General features: G+C 40.9%; 1 protein-coding gene across 4 annotated transcripts in view; it reads right to left on the bottom strand.

Moving 5' to 3' along the window:
* Nucleotides 1-254: 254 nt before the first annotated feature.
* ZCCHC2 (zinc finger CCHC-type containing 2) overlaps nucleotides 255-22,391 on the bottom strand; it is a 48,191-nt gene continuing 26,054 nt past the window's right edge. The window contains exons 6-15 of one of the 4 annotated variants that reach the window (XM_068161010.1): nucleotides 20,848-20,942; nucleotides 17,386-17,469; nucleotides 15,226-15,283; nucleotides 12,138-12,276; nucleotides 9,997-10,061; nucleotides 8,765-8,859; nucleotides 6,738-6,866; nucleotides 4,543-6,051; nucleotides 3,438-3,510; nucleotides 255-1,673 (exon numbers count right to left, since the gene is read on the bottom strand). In XM_068161010.1, the coding sequence (XP_068017111.1) occupies nucleotides 3,443-3,510; nucleotides 4,543-6,051; nucleotides 6,738-6,866; nucleotides 8,765-8,859; nucleotides 9,997-10,061; nucleotides 12,138-12,276; nucleotides 15,226-15,283; nucleotides 17,386-17,469; nucleotides 20,848-20,942 (2,242 nt within the window). In that variant the 3' untranslated portion in view covers nucleotides 255-1,673; nucleotides 3,438-3,442. The remainder of the gene's footprint in view (nucleotides 1,674-3,437; nucleotides 3,511-4,542; nucleotides 6,052-6,737; nucleotides 6,867-8,764; nucleotides 8,860-9,996; nucleotides 10,062-12,137; nucleotides 12,277-15,225; nucleotides 15,284-17,385; nucleotides 17,470-20,847; nucleotides 20,943-22,391) is intronic. The other 3 variants (XM_068161011.1, XM_068161012.1, XM_068161013.1) reach the window with 3 other exon arrangements.

Here is a 22,391-nt window from a genome sequence, read left to right as displayed (position 1 = left end):
GAGACACTTTGTACTGTTTGCTGTGCCCTCTGGCAAATTTTGTTAATTTTTTGAGAGATCTAACAAGGATCTGAAGTCAGGACTGCTTGCAGCATCAGCCACTCAAGATGGCACTGTAAGGAGCAGACTGCATTTTCTGAGTAACACAGGAATTTACAAACTCCTTTAACAGGTGCACATTGTGTGCAGGGAGGGCACACAGAACAACTGCAGAAATGAAAGCCATATGATGATGCCCCAATGACTCTTGGGTTCAATTACCCCACCATTGTTAGGGGAGCTGCCTGAAAAGGCTGGGTTCATTGGCAACTTTAAGCCTTCTCACCAGGCCGGTTGGTTTCTCGGGAGGTATGTTGTTCTGGGAAAGAAGCTGGGATAAAGCTCTAAGCCAGTCTATGGTTCTCAGCTCTGTAGATAAGCTGCTGCTAAGCAGAAGGAAGTACTACCTGTACAGCAAAAGTAAGGTGATGAGAGTAGTTAGTGCTCTTCTCTTTCTCAATATTAGGATACCTCAAGGGATCCTATAGGAAGATTGGAGAGGGACTTTCCATAAGGGTATCCAGAGACAGGACAAGGGGGAATAGTTTTAAGCTGGGGAGAGTAGGTTTAAATTGGATCTTAGGAAGAAGTTCTTCAGTACGAGAGTGGTGGTATTCTGGAATAGGCTGCCCAGGGAGGTTGTGGATGCCTCCTCCCTAGGGGTGTTCAAGGCCAAGCTGAATGAGGCCTCAAGCAGATGAGTGTAGTTGAGAGGTGTCCCTAGACATGGCAGGATGTTGGAGTAGATGATCTATAAAGTCCCTTCCAACCTAAGCCATTCTATGATTACTGAGCACATTAGGGTACTACATTCATAACCAGACCCTTCAGCTGTTATCTGCACATTTCTAAGCTTCTTCCCTACTCCCAGCACTCCTGCTGTGCTTCCATGTACTTTAGCAGACAGAAGAAAGATGTCACTACCCGACTAGCATCTGCATTATTTGCGCTGCAGAGCAAAGGCAGGCATGTTTAAACTGGGGTTTAGCCCAAATCCAGGAACCGTCAGAAGACAAGACAAGCTTAACAGTTCCCAAAGAACTTAGGTCAAGGTCCTGGGTCTATTGTACAAGGTGATCCTCTTTCTGCCAAGACATCTATCCATCTCAAAGGAATATCCATGCAGAGGCAGTATCCTGACCTCAGATGTACGACTGACCTTACCTTAGGTCAAACACTCTCAGCTTTGTCTTGAAAGTGAGATTCCAACTGAAATGGTAGCTTGCCGAAACCTTCCCCGGTCCCATCACTCTAAGCAGAGTCACAGCCTCAGACTTAGTTGCCTGTTCCCAGAGGGGAAGGGGAGTACTTATGAAGGACAGTCCTGGCACACAGGGACTTTTTTTTTTTTTTTTTTATTGCTGTTAATTCAAGGAAAAAGGTTGCATAAAATCCAATCTCTTCTAGAAATATAAGTGACCTTTCCAGTACATTTCAAATATCAAAGTATATGGTAAACATACAAATAAAGAGAAGGTAACATACCTCCTATTTACAGTACAGTATCTTAAATCATAAAATAAGTTCCATAAAGTACAACTGGCAGGTAATTCACAATACAAATCCATTGGTGGTTTAACACCCTCACTTCAACTCAAACGCAGTTCATTCATTTTCAAGTGGTCCAAAAATACCTAGATCAAATAAAAATTTTAATCAAAATAATTTTCATTTACTACTTAAACTTCTTTTTTTTTTCTCTTTTTTTTTTTTTTTAAATTTTTATTTTTTTTTTTAAATTAAAGCTTTCATCTACCTCCCTCCCCAATCCCTCCCCTCCCCTCCCAAGAAGTTTCAAAATGTACACTGGTGCTATAAATATAAATGCTACCTATGAAGAAATGCAGTAATCAAGCTTTTCTTTTTCTTCAAGTTTGTTGGTTTGTTTAGCAATTTATTAGACGGCTGAACCAAAGACTGATTTTATTTCATCTCTCTACTGGACACCAGGTTGGATTTTAAGAAAGAAAGAAAAGAGGAAGAAAAAAAAACAAAAGAAAAAAAAGGGAAAAAAAACACCAAACAAAAAATATTTCTGCCATGAACTGTGAGGAATGCCAAACCCTATGGATATATAGTGGTAGTTGTTCGTCGGTGTTGAATGCAGCAGTCAAAAAATACGCTCAGTCTTCCAGATAACCTCAGTGCACTTTAGGAAATCAAATATTACCTGGAAGCAATTTAGTACATATATTGGCTTTGAAAAATAAAATAAAAAATACAGCAGCATTAAACTTACTTACTCATGATACTGACATGATTAATACCATCTTAACACTCAGCTCAGTCTTTCACATTATACCGTACTTACGCATAGTGGTAAAGTGTTATAAAATAGTGACTTTGCTATTTGGTAGACAGGTTTCTAATACTAATACCTGACTATTTTCGTAGAAAAACCATAGCTTTTGTTCAGTTTGAAAGAAAACATTTACATTCTAAGTACAATGCAACACTGTAATAGTTCAGGAAAACAACCCCCCCCCAAAAATAAAAGAATATTCAATCAAGTAATGTTCATTCTGTATTGACACGATGTAGAGTAGCTTTAAAAAAGGAAAAAATGCCATCAGCTTTCATTACAAATGCAAACACACTGAGTACAACATTCATACCATTGTTTTTTTTCACCTTGGTTGCTGAACATACAGGCTAAAAAGCTACAATGGAGGAAAAAAAAATCTGTCAATTTCAGCTCATTCCTTTTTCTAAATCTGTTCCAGTCCACATAGTTTCAGCCCCTTCCTGCTCTAGGTATTTTCATTTATCTGGGACTCTCAAGAGCGGTGTCTAGGTACTTTTATCAGTTACAGTACACAGTGTCGTGTGTTCCTTTGGACTCTCCTAACAGGATGTTTGAGCATCTCCCCTCAATTCATGAGCATTAATTTAGAGTATGGGCAGGGTCTGTACGAACTGCTAAACAGTCAAGCAAGTCCAATGAATCCACGTGGACAAACAGGGAAAGAAAATAAAACAGCAGCATAAGGAGGACAGGGAGAAAAGAAGATTGTGGTGGGGAACATAACCAAGTTTCTTCTTTCACCATATGGCTGCTCCAGCAGTGATGTCAGAGGTGAGAGGACTTTTTATTTTTAAAAAATGTAGTAAACATTGCACATGTCTCAAGTCTTCAGTGCAAAAGCATGGTTCGACTGCTCTGTCTGATTGCTTGGCTGTATGTTTGGATTACATGCACTACACAAGCTTTTTGCAGAACCAGGAGGAAACCAGGGACTCAGCTTTCTTCTTTTGTATGGAACAGAGGTGCAAAAACAATGAAAAATTCCAAAAGAATATAAAACCGGGAATGTCCCAAAACACAAGACCAACCCACCCCCTCCCACACACACCTTCCCCCAATTCCCCAAGCTTCAGTTTAAGTAGGCAATGTTTACTTGTTTCAGTCTGCAGAATCCAAGGTATCATTGGAAGGGGGAGGGGGAGGTGCGTATCTCAGTCTGTAAGTGCCTAAAACAGGAAAGAGAACTACTAAGTCACTGCTCACAATTAAAATGGATTACAAAACCACTACAAGGTATTCAAAATGGACATGCTCTTCAAAAGCCACTATCACCTTCCAGTCCTTTAAAAGTAGGTCCTAAGATTTTATGCCTTTTTTTTTTTTTGCCCATCTCCTTGCTAAAAATGTCATTTCAAAATAGGATCTAGCCTGCAGATACAGAACCTCACCCTTACTGGAACAATGCAAAGGAAAAAAGACCTCCATCAATGTTCATCTTTCCTGTTCCAGTCCAGCCAAACATGTAAAGTCAGAATGGGCATAGGCCAAGCATCTAAAATAGTTTATGCCCTATGCAAACATGGTTTTCCCCATTCTTCTGGATGGACAGAGAAATGGCTTACAAGACTCAAAGCCATTCCTTCGATTTTCACTTCCAATTGGTTCCTGCCTTTTTGCTGCAACTTCTCTGACAAGTTAAAGCATGTTTCATTATGTATTGCATGATGCGGCACAGAAGGATGGCTGATTGTACAAAGGTTAGCTTCAGAAATGGTAAATTATCAAGTGGCCAGTCTGCTAGTTATTTTAAATTCTCACAGAGGTTTGAAGAATTCAAGTTCCTACCCTAGACAGCAATTGGGTATCTTTCACTTTTTGCCACTGAGTTCTCTCCAAAACAACACTGAACACGAATGGAAAAATTGAAACAACATGCAAGTCTCAACGTAACGCCAAAACCAAACCAGTGAAAAAAGAATGACAGTTTTAAGATGGATAATAGCTTGACTTTCCAGCTCCAAATCATACCCATTTGCAACTTCAGGCTGTGAACCCCGTTCCCTTGCACTGTTCTACAACATTTTCAGGCAGAGAGAAGATTTTTGCAGTTTTTAGAGCGGGTCACTAGTGCACAACCATTTACACAAAACATACACACGCACGCACACCTTTCTGCAAGACCAGAAACAGCACATTCAGAAAGGTAAAGAGAAACTGCTAAACTCCAAAGCAAGTCCGCTGGGAGTTATCATGATTACCTTGTTGACTGGCCTCCATGGATGACTGCTTACAGTCCTGCGCATAGTGTCCACTTACACCACAATTGTAACACGAAATGTTCCCATTCTTCTTGGGTCCTGACCCATTTGTGTTGGCAACTACGTTAGGTGCTGGATATACAGGATAGAACCTCCCAAATCCTGCCATCTGCTGCATACCATAGTTGGCTTGGCTCCCCATCACTGGGTCATGCATAAGCCCATTTGCATATGGAGACTGAGGCAGGAAGAAAGGAAGTTGTGTTCCATTGCTTTGATGTGCTTGATTGAGGTAGCTGCCATTGCAAAGGGATGGCAGAGTGAAGAAAGATGGAACTCTGTAGACTTGTCCATGAAGTGGGTTATGATAAAAATAGCTATTAATTTGAAGGCTTCCATTGGTCCCACAGCTACATCTACGTCCACAAGAGCCACAAGGACCAGATCCCAACTGCTGCGGAGGTAACATTGTCCCGTTAGTGTTATTATTTCCAACAGCATTTATGTAAGATGTGCTGTCGCTCTGTGCAGTGCTGTGTGTTAAAGCTGGGCTTGGGCTAGGGGCAGGACCTGGTGTATGGGTAGGTATTGCAGGAGGAACAGTGGACTGGACCTGACCAACACCTAAACCAGCTGACTGAGGTGGTGAGGATGTCGCTACAGTGTTTAGCACATTTGTATTCTGGTTGGGCAACACACTGGTAGCATGAGGACTGCCTGGCAAAGCATATGAAGCTGGTGGAGGTGGCGGTGCTGCTGTGGAAAGACCAGCTGCTGGAAGAACTACCTTTAGATTGGTAGGCTGAGGGATTGCTCCTGGGTTTCCCTCAATATGAGGCACCATTTGATTCAGTCCTACCACCTGGGATGCAGGTTTTGTGATGGGATCTGAAGTAGGAACTGGGGATCCTGGGAAACTACCTGGATTGTGGACTGGGATAAAGGCAGTATTTGGTGATCCAATACTTAAGTTTCCTGTCGGCTGCTGGGGTCCATTAACTGTGCAACTTTCTGATGATCCCTGCGGAGAGGGCATTTTCAATCTATGTATTGCCAAATGCAAAGCAGGGCTACCAGGCTGGACAGAATGTGGAAGGAAAGTGGATGGGACTGGCAAAGGGGAAGCCATCAGCTCGAGGCGTTTCTCAGGTTCACCAGAGGTCACTGGGCCCATTCCACCGGGAGGTGAATTTGCAGACTCTCTCACTGGTGAGACAGCAACAGGTGTGGTAACAAGCATTCCCATTGTTTTACCATCTGCAGAGATGGGTGGTGGGACAACCGCTTCAGGCTTTTGGGCAGCGTTGTGCATCACACAGTGTAAGGCAGGCATGAAGGAAATATGTTGAAACTTTGTATTCAAAGGATCTTCTGAAAGGCTTCCATTTTCATTATTCACTGAAGAGATCTGAGCAGATGATTTGTTCAGATCTGATGAACTGACAGCACTGTAGCCTGTAAACCTGGTTGTGTTTTGATTCCCGGAGTCCTCAGAATTGCTGTCTGTGTCTGTGGAGACAAATGTATTTGTCAGTCAGAAGAACGAGTCTGAAACAACACGGTGTCATGCTCTGGACTCATTTATCCATATAAAACCTCCTAAGTTTGATGACATAACTGACAGTTATGTCTTCCTGAATTGTAACAACTTGGAAATTATTTTCATTCTTCCTGATCAAGCTAGGTCAACCTCCATCACTTGCCTGTATCAAACTGCCCAACTAGCTCTGTGTCTTTGACTTGCGCACATCTGCAAAGGTGAAGAGCAGGACACAGACCGAATTAGGAATTTGCATCCATGTAGGAAGACATTACAGAGCTTCCTCAGATGTGGAAGGAGTGGCAAATAAAACTCTCGATACAAAAAGAAGGTCCTCTCAGACATGCCACATAATCCAGGATCAAACTAGCTCATTTTATGACAAAGGTTTCCTTCCCCATTCTGTACCGCTGAAATTTCTCAGGAGAGCTAGGCCACCGAGGTCAGAAAATTGTTACATAATGTAGTCATCTAAGTGATATTTAAACAGTCCTGCTAGAAGCTTTCAACTGTCCAGTAATAGACCCCACAAAGCAAAACGTGTTCTGTGGCCAGTTCAGAAAGAAAAGCAGCTAATGCAACTAATTCAAGTTAATACAAGAAAAATATAAGTCTAAGGATAAAACTGTTCATGCACACTCTCCATAAATACAACCTCGGTCTTTTTCTTCTTCACTATCAAAGCTTTCCCTTCCGTCATGTCGTGGACTAGAAGGAGAACTGTAACTTTCAGATGATGTTTCTCCACAGGTATCATGACCAGATCCAGTGTCCAAACTCAGATCTGAAAACAAAAATTGGCAGTTTTATTTTCAATCTCAGCACATGAAAGTGAGGTTAGTTCAGTTTGCTCACATCTCATACTAGTTCACTTCGGTTTGTTCCTACTTATTTCCATCTGTCCCCTGTGTTCCCAACATTCCCACTCTCAGCATTCAGGACTGGTCCTGTCCCTGAATATGCAATGATGGAATCCTTAGTGTTTAAGAAGGTGACACTGAAAAATGGGTTTTATGCATAATGAAAAGAATGATCACCCTTTATAAACTATGTGACTCTGATGCAGTACTCCTTGCTCACACCAGCAAAGGCAGAAAGCCAACTCAGTGGGCAACATCAGAACAAGGCACCTCCTTACAATTAACTCTTTCAAAATAGCCTTTAAGCCAACTGCATCAACAAAACCTCTTGAAAGAAAAAGAGGTGAACTAAAACAGTGTAAAATTGTTTTTCTGAATGGGATCATGGGAAACTCATTTGCTGAGAATCAGTTTTCAAGGTAGGTTTATAGCTCCTATTAGTGAAGTCAATCTAGGTAGCTAGTAAATCTCTGGCTTTCAAGTTCAGCCTGAGAGGTGACAGAGCAAGACAAATGCACCCTCTTAGAATGTGTGCCAGACATTACCTTCAAGGAAATCCTAACCCCTCAGTTGGCAAAGCTCTTTGACAAAAATGAGAACACAACTATTTATTTCATTAACTGCAACAAAGTCTTACTTTATTATTAATTTGTTTATTATTGCTACTGGAAGTTTAGCAGGTTGGGATAAGTCATCAGAAAGCTACCTCAATGCTTCAATTCTAGAAAGAACTTCTTGGATTAAATCTGTAACTGGTCAAACTGCTTTAACAAGCATTTTGAATAGCTAATATAATGTGGAGCAACAGTGTCAACCTCACATCACTGAAAGCAAGAGTCTGAAGTGCTAGGCACAGAACTATCAAAGGGACAAGTTTCATTGATGCCTCAGAAAAGCTACAAATAGGGAGGGGGGAAAAAAGGGAAGAATAGATGATGCAGTTGAAAGTTTCAGATTCAAAAGAGAGCATTTAAAGCCAAGCCTGGATATGCAAAGTTAGGCAGAGATTCACAAGGAACTCTGTAAAAGTCCTTTCAACACTTCTGCCAATCAGGTGGTGTAGGAAAAGGCAAACTCTTTGTCAAGTTTGTCATATGAAGTAAGAGAGGTGAGGTCACAACTGGTATTTTGAGCTTAGAAAACATCAAGATGGCAGGCTCAAAGTGTAACACAGCCCTTCAGAAATCTGTAATAAAGCTTGAAGACACGATTTACTAAAGGAACATTAGTATAATTTTGTCTTACAACTGACTGACGTAGAGAGGCTTTGGCCTCTAGACGCTTGATGCTGTTGGATTACCCAGACTTGAAAACCCCATTAGAGCAGCACACAGAGTTTTGTGTTGTAGCTCAGCAGTCACTTCTTTTAGTTGACACACTACAGTTCATCAGGGGTTTGCCCCAGAGGGTTTTTATACAGGTTCCTCAAGGGCCATTCCACAACAGCTGAAGTAAGTAGCAAGATGCTGAGAGAATACTGAGGACAAGATGTTGAGCCTCCACACAGACTACTAAATTTCATATAGAAGTAGCCCAACATAGCCATTTCTGCCACTGATACTTCACATAAAACAACTTATGGAGACTTTACTACTATTTTTCCAGTCATACATGGAAAGAGACATACCCTAAGCAGTTGCATAGTGTCTAGCATGTTCAACACAGCAAGTCAAAGCACAGAGTAGGCAGCCAACATGCTGACTTGCACCAAAACAGATTTCAGGCTTGTGAGATCCCCTTTACAGCACACAAAGCTGGAAAGGCTGTTTCTCAGAGACAGCCAGGCTGTTTCTCAGAGACAGCCTGGGAAAAGCCACCTTACCTTTTCCTGTTCCTGTATGGATGTGCTGTGATGCCGCAACTCTAACTCCGTTAGTCCTGTTGTTCAACCGGCAGTCAGTTTTCTTTCCTTTCTCCCTGTTTAAGTAATTTTCAGAGTTTTGTTGTGTTCTGTTTGTTTGTTTTCAGATGCATGGGCACAAATAGCCAGCAATGAACGAACATAAAATGCCAGTGTAAACTCAGGCAGTGACTCCAGGGCAGAAACACATTATTTAGTAGATGAAACAAGAAATGCAGATAATAGCAAGTAGGCAAAGGCTCTTAGCGCAATATACAGTAGGACTTTAACTGCAAGCAGTGTTACTGAACACTACGAATACAGGTCTGAAAAAAAAAGAACTGGCGCAACATCTTTGAAAACTGGTGTGTGTAAAGCAGTGTTACACCAGGCAGCTACTCTGTAGTATCTATCTACAGAGTAACAAAACCACAAAAACTCAACTTGGAAAGGGGCAGAGCATTAGGTAAGGTGGAAATGTTTTTGCTTCCTCACAGTACAGGTTTGTGTAGCCTACGATAAAACATGTCAACAAGTTACCACCCACTCTGTAATGCTTATTTTGATTTGCAGTGTTTTCTGGACAGCTTTCAGAGATTCATAGAATTGGTTTAGGTTGGAAGGGACCTTAAAAATCATCTAGTTCCAACCCCCCTGCCACGGGCAGGGACACCTTCCATTAGACCATGTTGTTCAAGGCCTTATCCAACCTGGCCTTGAACCTCTCCAGGGAGAGGGCATTCACCACCTCCCTGGGCAATCTGTTCCAGTGTCTCACCACCCTTACTGTAAAGAATTTCTTCCCCATATGTAATCTATTATATCCTCAACTTTCAATCCATTCCCTCTCATCCTGTTACTATAAGCCCTTGCAAAAAGTCCCTTCCCTGCTTGCTTGTAGGCCCCTTTCAGGTACTGGAAAGCCACTTTACACCTTTTAACTTTCAAATAATGGGAAAACTGGCAATTCAGTATGGGTGAAGGATCTATTTCCACTCCATCTTCTTGGTAAATGCTGAGAAATTAATGCACACAATTTTTCTATTTTTCAAGTCACTTCAGGAGATAAAATAAGGATTTTTACATAGACTGGCTTTACACTACACCCCACTCCTGTATCACAACAGCAAAATAAAGCAGCTAATCAATTGTAGACAGTTTACCACTGAATGCATCACACTGTTTCTGGATTACTGGTTACATCGGAAACCTACTTTTCCAGCTGTGGTTTTCCTTTCTTCTTGTTTACTGTAGACAGACTTCGTTTTTCTCCTGCATGCTAGACAGAAAATACCAAGACACCAGTTAAACAGAATTTGTATCACCAAAAACCTCATCTAGGTTATAGGTCTGAGAGTCCATCACAGTGCACTCACACAGGTGCTATCACCATACAAACAACTGCTTATACACTGCATCAAGGCCTTTAGAGTAATGCACTTTGTCTTGTGTTGATGCCACTATCAGCAAAACAGCCAGCAAATTACTGCTTGCAAGTAGTCTTAAGGTAGCACTCAAATTATTGTTTGTGTGCTGTCTTTCCCATTGAGGATAAAAAATAAAGGTGTTTCATCACATACCAGCTAAAAAGGCTAATCACAAGTCTTAAGGGACTACAAATGTATTGATTTAAGTGGAATTATTTGATGCTTGTGTGGTGGGAAGCATACATGGCAAATAATTTTGACAGAGTGGCAAAGCAGTATCCAGCCTTAAACTGGAGGTTGCTGCTAAACTAAACTCTGTAATTCCACCCAGCAGCACATAAGAAAAATCCCATAGCTTCTGTAATAACTCCTTATTACTATTACTAGCTGCTAGTAATATCTTATATTTGGCAAAGGGGTATAATTCATAAAAACTCAGACATAATCTGCCCAAATACACTGTATTTGGACATCTTTTAGACAGGAAGTAGCTTCTCCTCTGCTTTAGAACATTAATCGTTTTCTTGCCTTAAGCTTGCAATATTTTAAGCTTTGATGCCATCTACCACTTCATCTTCAGAAGCAAATCTCAATTCCTTACCCTGTGCTGTGAAACAAGGAAACTGGTTTTGTTTGGCCTGCTGTTCCCCATAAAATAATCACTAGCCAAATTTTGCATGCAGAGTAAGAGCAATACTGAGCAATTCTAACACTGAAGGGTTTCCAGAGGTAGGCACTAAGCAATCTTCCTCCTCCCAGTCTCAGAAATTATTTTGCTTATAATTATTCTTCTCAACTATTCCTACACTAAAACTGAGCACTTGAAGAGACAGAAAGCTCACCAGAAGTGTACATGCATCTAGCTGTTAGCTTTTCTCAACAAATACTTAAGTTACTTGGATAATGCAGGTAAGACAGAAAGAATATGCTTAACCTGTTCCCCCTCCTATACCATTAATACAGTTCCATTGTTAATACAGCTTCTAGTTCTTGCAATAACACAGAAATTCCTCAGTTCTGAAATTCTGTCTCATGACAGTATGTTACAGGAACAAACTGTTTGATTAGAAACTGAACATTAGACTTCTCTGATTACTGATATCCTACTGGGAAATTTTATTTACAAATTCATAACCAAAATATACAACTATGAGACTGTGGTGACTATGACAGTTTCTCTTATTGTGACGGTTTTAGGGGCTTGGTGCCTTAAGTACTACAAAGTTACAGACCTCCAGGAGGCCCAGAGTGTCCAGGAGGTGGACCAGGAAGTATACTTCATTCCCATAAGTCTTGCATCTCAATAAAAATGGCTGCACAGTTTTCTTCACTTTCTTCCTCCCACTCTCCTCCCAGGAAGGACACACAGGTAGTTACCTCTTGCAGGGAGCCTGGTGTCGGCCTTGGAAATGCTGCCAATTAAGCCTGGCACAGCCTAACTGGGGCCTGGAGCTGCCAAGCCACATTTTAGCTGCGTCACATTGGTTTGGTATGGGACATGCAGAGAGGTATGGGGGGTGGGGGCATGAAGAGATGGGTTTGTTGGCCTGGTGTAAAGGGAGGTTTATATGAAGCTTTGGCTTAATGGGGTTCTGTGTTAAGCCTAGACTATAGATCTTGTGTATTTTATGTGCTTTGTACTGTTGTATTTAGTTATGAATAGCATTTCTATTTAAACTTTGCAATTCTAGCCAATCATTTGTGTGGTTTTTTTCTTTTACTCCTTTTGGAAGAGGCAAAAGAGCATCTGTCTTGCTCTCAACTACGACACCGATCAAGGTAAGTCAGTAGCAACTTGAACTCTGACAGTTATTTGTACACTTTTAGCAGTGCTCTTTATCTTTGGAAGCTCTATCTAACCATGTGTAGTGGGCAGCTTTCTCAAGTGTCTCAGAATTCTGCTTTAAATTGAAAAACTAGCAACACACCTGGTCGAGGAGGTTGGTACAGTGCTCTGGGTGCTGCTGGACCATACAGCTTTTTCTTCTCCAGTCCATGACCCCATTTTGTTCAGAGTGCTGTATGTTAAGGCTATCCAGTGAAGAACATTTTGCACTGCTAGTGCTGCTGAAAGGAAAAAACAGAAGTTATGCTGATGTGAACAAACTCACATTGTGTTGGGAAACCACAGTATTTTGCTTTCAGAAAACCCCAGAAATTTTTAAGAGATGCAGAAGTAGTAATTACAGGACGCTCTTGCACTGTAAAGTTACACTAATGAGCTGAACATAAATGGACATCCTTTTTCATTCATCTACTATAATTTCACACAAAATTCAGAACACCAGAAATTTGTGGAGAGCAGTACTTGAGGCAGGAGTTTTCACTGGTATTCTGCACACAAAGTCTTTTTGTTTGCCCTTTTCATAGCAGACAGGGGGAAATTTTCCAAACAGAAATGTGCTCTGAATTCATCATCTTTTTTCATTATTGTTAATTACAGAGCTGGAATTACTTTGTTATCTCTAGTTCTGAATTCCCAAGATCTTGTAGGAGCGCACAGCTACTTGCCGATCGTACCGCAGCTGTATTCGTTTGAATGCCAAAAGAGTCATCTTGCTTTGCATTTTTACCTTCAGGATTTCTGGTTTTGAGAAGTGCTGGGGAAGTGGAGCTGCATTTGGTATTTACTGTGAACCTGAAAATGCTTCCCAATGAAGCTTCTTTCAACAGTAGTTGGTGAGAAGCAATATTTAACTAGTAGACCTGAGAGCGCTGGTCAGCAAAGAGTACTGAAAAAACTGTCAGGGTTCTGACAGAGTTAGTAGGACACATGGACCTATAAACTTTCCATATTTTACACAAACCCATGCCCCATGACTGACTGAATGACAAGTGGGTAAGTCTTTAAAATGTAATCAAAATATCATGCTGATAATTGAAATGGAATTGACTTTAGGGCTATTGGCAAGCTGCTTCAAGAAGGTTACTGCAATATGAAATGCTACTCAGTTCCCATGATGGCAGAAGTACACTGTCCCGCACCACATCAGGGTCTCCAGGCTGGTGACACATGGGTTTGATGGGTGGACCACTAGATGGATAAGGAACTGGCTTGATGGCCACACCCAAAGAGTGGCTGTCAATGACTCCATGTCCCAGTGGAGGCCAGGGACAAGCGGAGTCCCTCAGGGATCAGTCCTGGGACCTGTCTTATTCAACATCTTTGTGGGTGACATGGACAGTGGCATTGAGTGCACCCTCAGCAAGTTTGCTGATGACACCAAGCTGTGTGATGCAGCAGACACGCTGGAGGGAAGGGAGGCCATCCAGAGGGACCTTGACAGGCTGGAGAGGTGGGCACAAGCCAACCTCATGAAGTTCAATAAGAGCAAGTGCAGGGTCCTGCATCTGGGTCGAGGCAATCCCAGGCACAAATCCAGGCTGGGCAGTGACTGGCTGGAAAGTAGCCCTGAGGAGAGAGACTTAGGGGTGCTGGCGGAGGAGAAGCTCAACAGGAGCTCTCAGTGTGCACTTGCAGCCCGCAAAGCCAATCAGATCCTGGGCTGCATCAGAAGTGTGGCTAGCAGGTCGAGGGAGGTGATCCACTCAGCTCTGGGGAGACCCCACCTGGAGTACTGCCTCCAGTTCTGGAGCCCCTATTACAAGAGGGATCTGGAGGTGCTGGAATGTGTCCAGAGAAGGGCCACAAGGATGATCAGAGGGCTGGAGCACCTCTCCTATGAGGGCAGACTGAAGGAGTTGGGGCTGTTCAGTCTGCAGAAGAGAAGGCTCCAAGGTGACCTAATTGTGGCCTTCCAGTATCTGAAGGGGGCCTACAGGAAGGCTGGGGAGGGACTTCTCAGGATCTCAGGTAGTGATAGGACTAGGGGGAATGAAATGAAGCTGGAGGTGGGGAGATTCAGGCTGGAGGTGAGGAGGAAGTTCTTCACCATGAGAGTGGTGAGACCCTGGAATGGGTTGTCCAGGGAGGTGGTCGAGGCCCCGTCCCTGGAGGTGTTTAAGACCAGTCTGGACGAGGCTCTGGCCAGCCTGCTCTAGTGTGGGGTGTCCCTGCCCATGGCAGGGGGGTTGGAACTAGATGATCCTTGTCGTCCCTTCCAACCCTGACTGATACTATGATACTATACTATCTCACTCCAAAGCATAAGACATGCTCAAGTTCCAGTAGCTACACAGCTAATACCTCAGGAAATAGTGCTCAAACTACTTAAAAGATGTACTAAATTGCCCAATTGGTAATTTCACATCAAGACTGTCTGTTAAAGATCTGTAAACCATAACCAACATTGCTTTGTTCTGTGTTATTATTCTAATTACTATAATCCCAGGTAACTTCCCCCGCAATGAGATACACATTTCACAGATAAAACTCCACAGAACAAAACTGTAAACCACAATAACATTTGTATATTTCTTCCCTCTTAATAATAGCTGAAGTATTTCACAACAATGTGCAAACCCATCCAAAGTTTCTGTTTAAAACACGTGAGTGGGTGAATTTGAGCTACATCTTCTACCTGAAAGCATATAGAAACTACAGTAATACAGTCAAGAAGTGCTTCCACCTAAAATAGGTGTAAACCAGTAAGGCAGCCACACTTTTACTATTAATCACGGAAAAGAATGGACCATCTTCTACCTTCTCCTGTATGGTGAGCTCTGAAGCTGCTGAAGAAAAGCTCACAATCAACAGCACTGGGAATGTTCAGTGCATTCTCACAGTGGGTGTGTGTGCACAAGGGAAAAATACATGCAGTTCATGTTCTAAACACAAATCAAAACATCAACTCAGGTAAGGAAGAGTCACAAAATCTGGCAAAGAAGAGTTCCAAATGACCTGGACCCACAGATTTAGAAATAGGCTCTTCTGAAATACTTTTCTAATACAGATTAAGTTAATAATGGCTCTTCAAATAACAAAAAATAAAAATCACCCTCCACCCCAAGCGAACAGAAATCTCCTGAGCAAGCTTTCACCTAGAAGGAAAGTCTCAAAGCACTAACAAATGAAGTTCAAACTGTAGCATGGTCACATTACATCTTAGTACCTACTTGGCAACAGGACTTTTCCCATTATGTTTCTTGTGAACTGCTGTGTGTTGCATTACATCTGGGAAAAAAAATAAACAAAGCATAATTTCAATGGCAATTCCTGTTTCCTCTTTCAGATAAATCAAATAAATTCAGCTTTCCATCACTACTAGACAAGCAGAAGACATCTCCATTAAACAGGCTTAATTTACAGCGCTGAAATTGACAGGTGTTGCAGAGAGGACAGATCAGTTTGTACAGACAGGAAAATTAAGACTCTTTACCTTCCTTTTCACAGAAGAATGAAATGGCAAAATAGGAATTAGAACAACTGTTTGTGTGTGCTCACCTCTGTATTTAATTACAAGCTCTAACTGTTTATGTGTGCTCACCTCTGTATTTAATTACAAGCTCTGAATGCGTGACTGAGTGTCACACGGTATGAAAGGATGGAGAGAGAAGAAAGGATTCAGTCAAAGCACAGAATTTTGTGTTTCTGAACTGCTAAAACTGCTCTCAAAACTACGTCACACGTACTGAATAGTGAACAAAGACAAGTCTTGCACAGAAGTAATGCATTCTGAACCTGAAAATTCCCTATGGAAGTGAAGCTTTGCAAATGACACTGGACATAAAAGGAGGTGTTACTCAAACAAGAAACAAGAACTTCAGAATATGCTATACCCTTTTCTTAAAGGCAACTCTTAAATGTTAACAAAGCCAACTTTTCTTAATTGTCACTGTTGATGATCTCAGCTTTCTTGGTAGCCTTCATTTTGCCTGAACTCCTCTCAATGCTACACAGAAGTCCAAATTGTTATTAGGTCTTATGATGGTTTTGAAGCTGCTCTAACAGCGTTGCTGCATAGATCAGTTTCAGTTCTGCCAGTGCTATTCTCCACGACAGTTGCAGATGCATTAAGTTTTATGCTGTTCCCACTGCAGAGATCTGGTTGCTTATTCCTTCATACAGCAATAAGCCAGTTCCCGTAGTGGGAGGTACCATGGGACCATTTGTTTCTACTTCTACTTCATTAGCACAGAGCCATATGGCATCAGTTTCTACAAGCACATACAGCACTGGATGATGATGGATGTAAGAGAAAATTGACAATATATGGTAATAGCAAAACTTAATCCTCTTTCTCTGAATTATCATTTGGGGTAAAAAAAAACATCATCACCATTTCCAAACTTCTGCTAGCACTTCACTGAAATGGTGCTAAAGGTGTTGTGAAATGCATTCACCAGGTAAACAGATATAAGGATAGCATGTAAGAAGAATGTGGTAATGATTTTTTTAAGTAAGGAAAAAAAAATGTGTCAGAAATACATATGTGGATTCCTCATTGCACCCAAGATCAGCTGCAAGCTTCTTAATGTGTAACAAGATAAGGGTGGTGTCATTCTGTGAAAACTAATCTGGGTGTTCAGTAGTTCATGTTCACTTATCAGTCTCATTTCTCATCCTTTCCACCTACTTTGATTACTTGTTCACTACTGAAAACAATGCAAAACTGGCTTGTTATTCCTTTGAGAATGAAATTACTGACCAGCCACTAGGCTTCTTAAACACACGAACTCTTTTGGAGCCATTTGGAAACCACTGGCTTTCAGACTGTCATCAATACTCATTACACTCCCAAACAGTCCAGAGCATAAAAGCAGCATAGGTGAAGAATAAGAAAAGGAAAACTTGAACACTTCTGTGTTCAAGTCACTTCTTTATCTAGCTTTTAGTTACACACAGTTACTTCTGTGTGTACACACAGTTACTTCTGTGTGTAACTAAAAGCTAGATAAATTTGGCACATCCAGTGCAAACTCATGTAGCTCTTGAAATGCTGTGCTCAACTTCGAATCCTGGTAACTGAAGAATAGACAAAGACACAAAAAGCTACAATTTTGGCTGAGGTAAACTGTAAAGTTTATCTTCCTGGTTGCTCAACACAGCTGTGAATTTCTGCCTCCGAGCTGCTATGAACACTCCCACTCCTTGGATTTTATGACAACTTCCTAAGGACACTCCTGAAAGTATACAGAAATTCTTCATTTACGTAGCAAATGTCATTCAAATCTCTCAGCTTTGTACCAATGAAATAAATCAGTCAATTCTATTGTTTCCAGAACTCAGCGTGGTAAAATTTCTCAGAGAACCACCACCTTTGAGTACACAACTACCTTCCTCCTGACTTGAAGCTTCTGAACTGTCCTCCTTGAAGTGTTCTGGTGCTTTAACCGTCTTCAAAGAGGGTTGTAAGTTACCTGCAGAGAATAAAGTTCACGTGATAACTTTATAGAACTTGAACCACTAGGCAGCTCCTGAATACTTGCACTAAACTGGAAGCTAGGGGAAAGGAAGACTGAATTTACTGCTTTGCACGCGGCAGTAATTTCAACGTCATCTCCTTCAAAGTAGGCCATCTCCAAAAGCAAAGGCTCTGTGGAGAGACTTTTATTTTTAAGGAAAGTGTGCCAAATTATTTTAAAGCTATGGTGCAATTTCCAAAGGTTGGGATTGGGATTATAGTATCAGAAATATTGCTATTATCCTGCACTGCAGGGTTTTTTTAACAATACTTTTGTGTTACATCAGGAAATGGGAGGAGACCAAGGACAGTTACTAGGATACTTCTGCAACAAGCGACACTCCTCCAAGTCAAATCATTCACTTGCCAAGAGAGACCTAATTTGGACTAAAGCCTTCTAGTATCCCTAACACAGTCATCACATATATTTTCATGCCAGATGGGATGGAAAAGTAAGTGGAAATAGTATTAACAGTTCTGTTGCGAAAACACCATTGCAATGCTCTAAAAATGGACTTAGTTTGGTATTGAATCTAACTCCAAGAGTCTACTTTTTCCTCTCTTGGAAAGTTCCAAGTTAGTGCAGGTAAAAATATCTGAAAGCTGTTACTTAGGAGCTTGAAACATTGACAGGAAGATCCTTCTGAATATTGTCTGCATTAAAGATACTAAGTCCCCAGAGACCATGCTCTAATAAAGTCTACTCCAACCTAAAAGAGTACCTAAAATAATTGATGTTATGAACCAGGAGGGAGCTAACTGATTTCCTCTTTAATGGAACCGTGGAGGCATAATTACACTTACAGAATATATTATTCACTGTGAGATCCCAACTATTATTTAAGGTATAAAGACCTTTCACTGAACACAGACTTTATTTCCATGTAGGTTTTACTAAACCCATATCCTGTAGAAAGGGCAAATATTTTTGTATTTCCGTGACAAGATATTTTTATCCCCAACTCTAAACAGCAACTGAAGGCCAATTCAAGCCACAAATAGTTTCTCTGCCAATTCATTCTGCACATCTGATTTGAGAACTATGATGAGATTTTCTTTCAAGCCAGGCTTCCTCTCCCAGCACAGTCACCACATGCAAAGTATGTCACCACAGGCTAACTTGTAATTGCAAGGATGAGCAGGATTCCAGGATTCCCAAACAGGAAACCTCAAAAAATACTTAAGCCACCAATTAAGAATAAAACCAAAAAACAAACCCCCACCACAATCTCACAGGTAATCTCCGCTTAACTGTGGTGATTTTGGCAATGAGAAGGATGAGCGCTTTCATCTTAGTACAGGTTCTATTAGTCTGTGCCATAGGAAATCTGATTGGGAGCTACCGTAGACAGATCATCTATTCCCCCTTAAAACAAAACAGCCACGCTTAAACTTCTTGCCCTCGGGACCGCACCACCACCAAGTCCAGGCGATAACCCTACTCTGCAAGGTTCACCAAACTCTTTCCTTAGGATCTAACTCAACATCAGGGCCCTGAACCAAACCAATGGGCTTTGAAACCTCTTCCCCTGCCTTCCCAAGAGCTTCACCAGCCAGTGCTCAAGATCCAATCTGATACAGTGCAGTTTTGCAATTTTGGATGAGACTGCTGTGAAAAGAACTGCCAGAGGCCTAATACAAGGCCTCCATCCTTTGGTTCTGGGAGCTGCATTTGAGCTCAGGCCCTTGCCTGGGCTGCACTGCAGCTATGCCTGTGCCTGGCTACATACCTCACTGATCTTGTTTCTGAACCCTGACCTACTGACTTGCTTTTCTGCCTTGACTTCATACCTGTCTCACTGCTTTGGACATGTCTGGTAATCACCAGATTTTGCCTGCCCCATTCCTAATCTCTTCCATAGCAAGTTAAGACCAGTGCTTTCTGTGAGATCATCCTCTTTATACCATGACTCTATTGTCTTTGAAGACTTAAGCTGTCTTCCTTCAGAGTTTTTACTCCTCTCTGCTAAAAAATTAAGTTCCTCATCCTATGCATCATGGATTCTAGAACTGACAAATCTGCATGAAACTCAATGTACTGAATTATTTATTAGCATAAAAATATCTCCCATTTATGATCACATTTTAATCTGTAGGATTTCCTGCACATTTGACATTTGTCCTCCTGCTAAACATACCCTGTAGATCACTTTCACTCTGCAGTAAGCCAATCAAATCTAGTCTGATGGAACCCAACACTGGTTCTTTTTCAGACCATTTCAATAACAATCACACACAACAATGAATTTGCAAAGCTTTCCAACCTAGATGCAGTCTACAGACTAAAATACACATACACTGTGCTGTGTGCCTATCACCATAATGAGTATTTCTGGGTTTTGGAAACTCTTTCCCCCCCATGCAGCCTTTCAGTACAACAGAATTTTCACTGCAGTAATTTCACTGCAGTAAATCACAGCCTGAAACTCATTACCTTAACATTTTCACAAAACTGCCATGTAAGAATGTCCTATTACTTAAAAAAGGTCACAAAATTACTTGTATTTGTACCCTAATCATAATGTCTACATCTCCCCATGGAAAGAATACATTTGTCACAGATCACACACATTTCATATTGAAGTCATCCCTGTTTTCTTCCTAGCACATATGAGCAGTCTGTTTGAAAATGCCAACTTATTTAATTCCTTACTAAGATCTCCAGCTTCTGAGGCAGTAGCCTCACAGTTGGTGCCTTAACTCTCATCCTGTATAACACGGCTCTGAGAGAAGCAAAGATCCAACAGAAACCAAGATCATAGTCTAAGGCATCCATAGAGAGAAGCTAAGCTTAGATGGCAGGAAAAAGTATTTTAATACACAAGTAAGAGGTTCACCAAGGAAATCTATGCAGGCTAAATGCTCTGAACAGGATTCTGCATGTTCTAAAATTAGGGTCATCCCATCACTAGTGTACTATGCACTCAAATTGAATCTTAGTTTAAATATCAAGACAAATGCTTCATCTACAAAAGAAACCAAACAAAAAACAGGTAGGATTTTTTTTGAGTCAGTTCAAGCTTTCTGTTCCAAAGATTATGATTTTTTTTAAAAGGAAAAAAGTCCTCAACTGTTGCACATAACAAATTGTAATCACCTCTTTTAACAGCATGATGGTATAGAGAAGAAAGAAAAGAGCAGAAGCTGATGCTACATAGCACGTTCTGGCTGTCAAAAGCATTTGCCAAAGTGACTTTTCATTGGCAGGGAGTTCAAATATGTCCTGTGGAATACCAATGAAAACTGAAGACACAACTGAAAACCGCCACTTAGGCAAGGAATAATTGCTTTATAGACTTTAGGATATATACAAGAGTATTAGGTTATTTCTTACTGTGAGTGTGCAAAGATTCTGAAGAAATTGATTGGAAGAAGTTGTATACTCTCTGATTCTGCAGAAATGCTTGCGATGTATTTGAAAATAGCTGCCTGAAATTGAAGGGAGAGTTTGTGAAACTGTAAGTAATATTCCATAGGAAGAATATGAAAATTATAACAGCATCGTTTAAGAACAAAGTAGGCAATTCTTACACAGTACAAACACTTCAAATTGCATGTTCAGTATAAAAAAAATCAGCTTTGCTCTTCAGTGCCAGTGTGAGGTACAGCAATTGTATTATGTTTTGGTTGTTGGGGTTTTGAATCATCCCAATTCAAACACCTTTAACCCTTTACCAGAGTTTGGACAGAGTCAAAAACCACTGGATCTTATATTTAACTTTTTTGTTTTCAAATGAGAACATATTTAATTTCCCCAAACAATGCATCTCTCCTTTAAATACACTTACTTGGTTAAATACAGAGCCAAATTCACCTATAATGACAGCATCAGAGTTTCGTAATTGCCACCAAGATCAAACGGTCAGTTTCTCAATATTGCTTCACACTAGGCTGAGTCTGTTCCCAAGATGTCAGTGACAAATTCTATTAGCTTCAGATAAGAAAACAGGCCAAGAATGAATGGTTTTTACATCCCACACCAAGCTGTTGGTTATTGCTTGCCAGGAAAAACTACCCGGTTCTATTTATTTGGAGGAGAGGCAGTGGAGAGTAATTTTGGGTCACTAGGCACATACTTAGGACCCCTAAATGCCAGTGTGCAAGAAAATTAGTTTTGTACACAGTAATGCTATTATCAGGAGATTATTCATGTAGCATTCCAGGACAGTCATACCACAACTTGCAAAATGCAGTTATAGTTCCATATTGTAACATGATTAGATATGTTCAAAGGTTATCCTCCAACTGAAATCTCTTGGATTTGTAATTATTGTGCAGTCTTATTACAACATGTTCTCTTCAATCAACCTCTATTTCATATGTTTGTTCATTTAAAACTAGAATGTTTATTGGCCAAAATTTTTCAGATGGATTTGGGTTTTGACTTGACAATCAAGCCAGTACAGACAGACAAATCATATTACAGATCAAAATGAATTATTGGGAAGAGAGAGACTGAGACAGATAGTGGCTCCATTACTTTCTTTAGCTAAGCTATTAAGACAAAACTCAAAGGCATGATATGCTTGGACTCACAGTACATTCTGAGCAGGAGCTTGAAAAGCAATGCTTGACTCTTCAACAAGTACACTACCCTAGAGATGCTGCCTAACCTGATAATTTGTTTTGAACAAGGTTGAACAACCCTGACAAAAAAAGAACAAATGTAAGAGGAGATCTGTCACAAACAAATAGAACAGGGAAGCACACCCAAATTCAGCCTGCTGTTCCGAGTTACAGGATTTGACCAACATGTTCCACATCCCAGCAAGCTCTCTCATCCCTGAAGAGCAGGTTATGAGGTATGCACCATTTCTATTACAAATGTGTGAGCTACATTTAATTTTATACACATGCTTTAGTATTACTGTTTACTCT

This window comes from Melanerpes formicivorus, unplaced genomic scaffold, assembly GCF_026170545.1.
Source record: "Melanerpes formicivorus ecotype bairdi unplaced genomic scaffold, bMelFor1.0.p_v2 SCAF_55, whole genome shotgun sequence".
NCBI classification, from domain to species: domain Eukaryota; kingdom Metazoa; phylum Chordata; class Aves; order Piciformes; family Picidae; genus Melanerpes; species Melanerpes formicivorus.
Note: the sequence above shows the minus strand (reverse complement) of the source record. Positions and strands in the feature narration are given on the sequence as shown.